The 3,476-nt window shown below is 27.4% G+C and overlaps 1 protein-coding gene across 1 annotated transcript in view; it reads left to right on the top strand.

Annotated features, from left to right (window-relative positions):
* LOC105622646 overlaps positions 1 to 2,422 on the top strand; it is a 53,789-nt gene extending 51,367 nt beyond the window's left edge. Inside the window, exons 10-11 of the mRNA XM_012204061.1 lie at positions 585 to 790; positions 2,249 to 2,422. Coding sequence (XP_012059451.1) covers positions 585 to 790; positions 2,249 to 2,422 — 380 coding nt within the window. The remainder of the gene's footprint in view (positions 1 to 584; positions 791 to 2,248) is intronic.
* Positions 2,423 to 3,476: the final 1,054 nt, after the last annotated feature.

Below are 3,476 nucleotides of genomic sequence, written 5' to 3'. Positions count from 1 at the left end.
TTTATTATATATTATATTATATTAATTTAAAATTAATTTAATTATACTTCGAAATAAGCTATGACATTGTATTAATTTTTAAGAAAATATACGAGCATTTTTTACTCTACAATTATCATAAATAAAAAATAAAAGCTTTGTTCGATCATAACAGATATTTGTGTCTAATATTTTTATATAAACAATTGTACAATTTCCAGTTCAAACGAATCACATGCCGTTTATTATTTATCGAAACACAGTTCTAAATTAAAACTAGAGTAAAAATCACAAATTAAATTATTTCAGCAATTTCTGATAATACTGATGCCAAGGTGCATCTTGAATCACTGAGAATTTATTACGAAAAATATCGCTCCATCCAGATTTCAAAAATCTGGATCTCCCTACTCCCTGACATTTTTACCAATTTAATCACTAAGATATATGATATTATTTGAAATAATTAATTGCTTGCTTTCATTCAATGCATATTTATCTGGAGATAGTGTCTTGGAGCTAAATAGAGAGAGACGTTGATCAAGTCAACTGAATTGTATATATGTAACTGTGCATGCATGGAAGGATTAATATCTTACTTTTAGCTACTCAAAATACGCAATCTCAACAATCTCTACCGCCGGTCTCGTATGTGAAGGCGATTGACGTGTGGATGTCTTCGTGTAGTGTATTCGTCTTCTTGTCTCTTATGGAATTTGCGGTAGTGAACAACTATATGGGACCAATCGCTACAAAGGCCATGAAAGGATATTCGGACGAAGATCTTCGCGAAGCCATCGACGACTTCAAGGTAAACGAGAAAAAGTGTGGTGCGATATTTATGGTGAATGTTCCATCGGTTCTGCAAAATTGATAGTTCGAGATAAAGTAAAATACGCTGCACCATCGGCCACGAGCATGCAATTCGTTCTGTTGATACAATATCATTCAATTGAATAAAAATGCTAGGAATAAGGGGCGCTACATTGCGATCGTTATGAATTATCGATATTTGCGGAGTCGTATAAATCATTGAGATGTATTATAAAGTTATATCACTTATTCGTTCAATAAGAAAGAGAAATGAAACATTAAATACATAGTTCTACACACAAATAAAATTTCATATAAATTTCAAGCTGAACTTTTTAGTACTCTAACAATTCCATTCTATTTTGAAGCAGAAAACTCGCCTAAATAAAAATCTATATGACTGACAAACGCATATTTATTTCTGAATCCAAATGTTATACGGTAAACAGCATCGACGGCGGAAAATACGGCGGAGTATACTTCTCGAAAAGTACAAACATTTTTCTAGGCGATTCATCGTATCGAATGGCGAGTAACTTTTCTTCAGTAATTTCCCTCTTGAACAAGTTCTAAAGTTCGATTTTATTGCGTGCATTCGTCCCACACTCAATTCGCAGAGAAATATTTATTTTCTCCTTTCTTTTGTGTAGTTTACGCAGACTTACAATTCGTTTTGTACATAGAAAATCCCGTTTTTATTACATCCATTGCACGTAATATTTGCTTGTACTACTGCGGCATTTACTTTTGTTTGCTTTACGATAAAACGCATTCGTGCGCGAAATAAATATCATTTTTCTTTAATAGCTAATAAGTAAAAGTCATGCTTCACACAATTAAATAAGTATTTTATGATTATTACAATATGAATTTTATTTTTTTGATTTGCAAGCAAAGTTGTATTAGCAAGAGATATTAGAATATTCGATTTTTTCGTTAATTTCATTTTATCATAATCATAAAATACGTTATCATTTTTTTGTATAACGAATATTGTCACATTACATGCAAGTATATCTAGAAATATTATATACTTGAATTGAAAAATATGAATTTTATTTATTCAAAAAATAATACGTGAAAACTTTTAACTTAATAAGTTAAAATATGTTAAATTAATGTGAAATGTATCAATTCAAAATCAATGCTAAGCATGATTTAAGAATTAATATCTGTTAAAAGATTAAAAAATTAATAAATCTGTTTTTTTATACTATTTCAATTATCATTCACACATCATTTCATTTTTTATACAACAGTTAATCATTCTAGTAGTAAGTAAACATAATCTACTTACCTCGCAAGTCTTGATTAATAAGATAAATGAAAAAGAGGGACAAAAAAATATAATAAATTGAAACAATTAGTTATATGTAATATATATATAATAATTTTCTACATTTATTACTTTCATATCATATTTTATGTAACGTGTTTTTAATTTCTTTTTTCAAAGACGCCGATGAGGCCGGATACTGAAAGAAGCAGGAGTCCAACCAGGCAATCGACAATTCAATATGAGTGTTGCCAAGGACGAGCCACTGCCATTTACATCGATAAGGTTTCCAGATTCTTCTTCCCTTTTTCATTCTTCATCCTTAACGTCGTCTATTGGAGCACATTCCTGTAATGCAACTCGGGCAAGACTCATGTCCGACTCGGCGAGTACGGTTTTAAAGAAAGACATTGAATTACAGAAAGAATATTACGAAGGATGCAGTAAAAAATTTGTCGAAACGAAAAATATCTTGTAAATTATCATGTATAAAGTGTGGCACAATAAAAGAATTTAATAAAAGTGGGATTAAATCTGTATGTTTATTAAAGGTATGTTTTACGGAGATTATGACAAAAAGAATAAACCGATCTGTGTTCATTACAAGACATAGTAAATTCCTATAACAAATTATAAGAAACATAACAAATAGATAAGATACCTTAAAAATATATATATTATATTTAGAATGTCTTTTAATTTTTATAAAAATATCGCTTATATTATCGCCTAATTTACATTACTCATTTTTTGTTAAGTCATCATCAGTTAAGTCAAAATCATAATTTATTATATTAAACAAATTATGATTTATTACAATAAAATTTTATTGTAATAAAAAAGAACGTACTTGTTCAAAAACTTTATGCATTTAAATTTAATCAATGTGTATATTATATAGTTTACAATTTTAATTAACTAATTATGTACATTATAATTATGTACATGTATTTTGTAATTATGTATATTATAATTATGTACATGAATTACTCACCTGTTCTTTGTACTGGAAAAAAATTTGATTACATAAATCAAAAATGTGATAAAGTCAATCAGTATATCTATTAAAAAATAAATTAATTAAAATTTTTCTATAAATTACGAGATGAGCATGATTAATTCCTTCCTGTTAAATATACTAGTATTTCTTAATAATGAATTTCTTACTAAAAATTTATTTATAATATATAGTTATAATTAAAGATAGTAAATTTCTCATATGGAATTCCTTGCAAGTATTAATACTATTATTTTTCGCTCTTCTAAAAAAAAAGATAGTGTTTTAAAACTTTCAAACGATAGTATTATATATCATCTCTCATATTATCATATTATATCAAAATGTTATATCAAATTTTTATTTAATTGTTTATGGAACAGAAGATATTCATATTAATTTCCAGTACAA

Source organism: Atta cephalotes (genome assembly GCF_000143395.1).
Source record: "Atta cephalotes unplaced genomic scaffold scaffold00047, whole genome shotgun sequence".
NCBI classification, from domain to species: domain Eukaryota; kingdom Metazoa; phylum Arthropoda; class Insecta; order Hymenoptera; family Formicidae; genus Atta; species Atta cephalotes.
The sequence above is the reverse complement of the archived record's forward strand: the minus strand, read 5'-3'. Positions and strand labels throughout refer to the sequence as shown.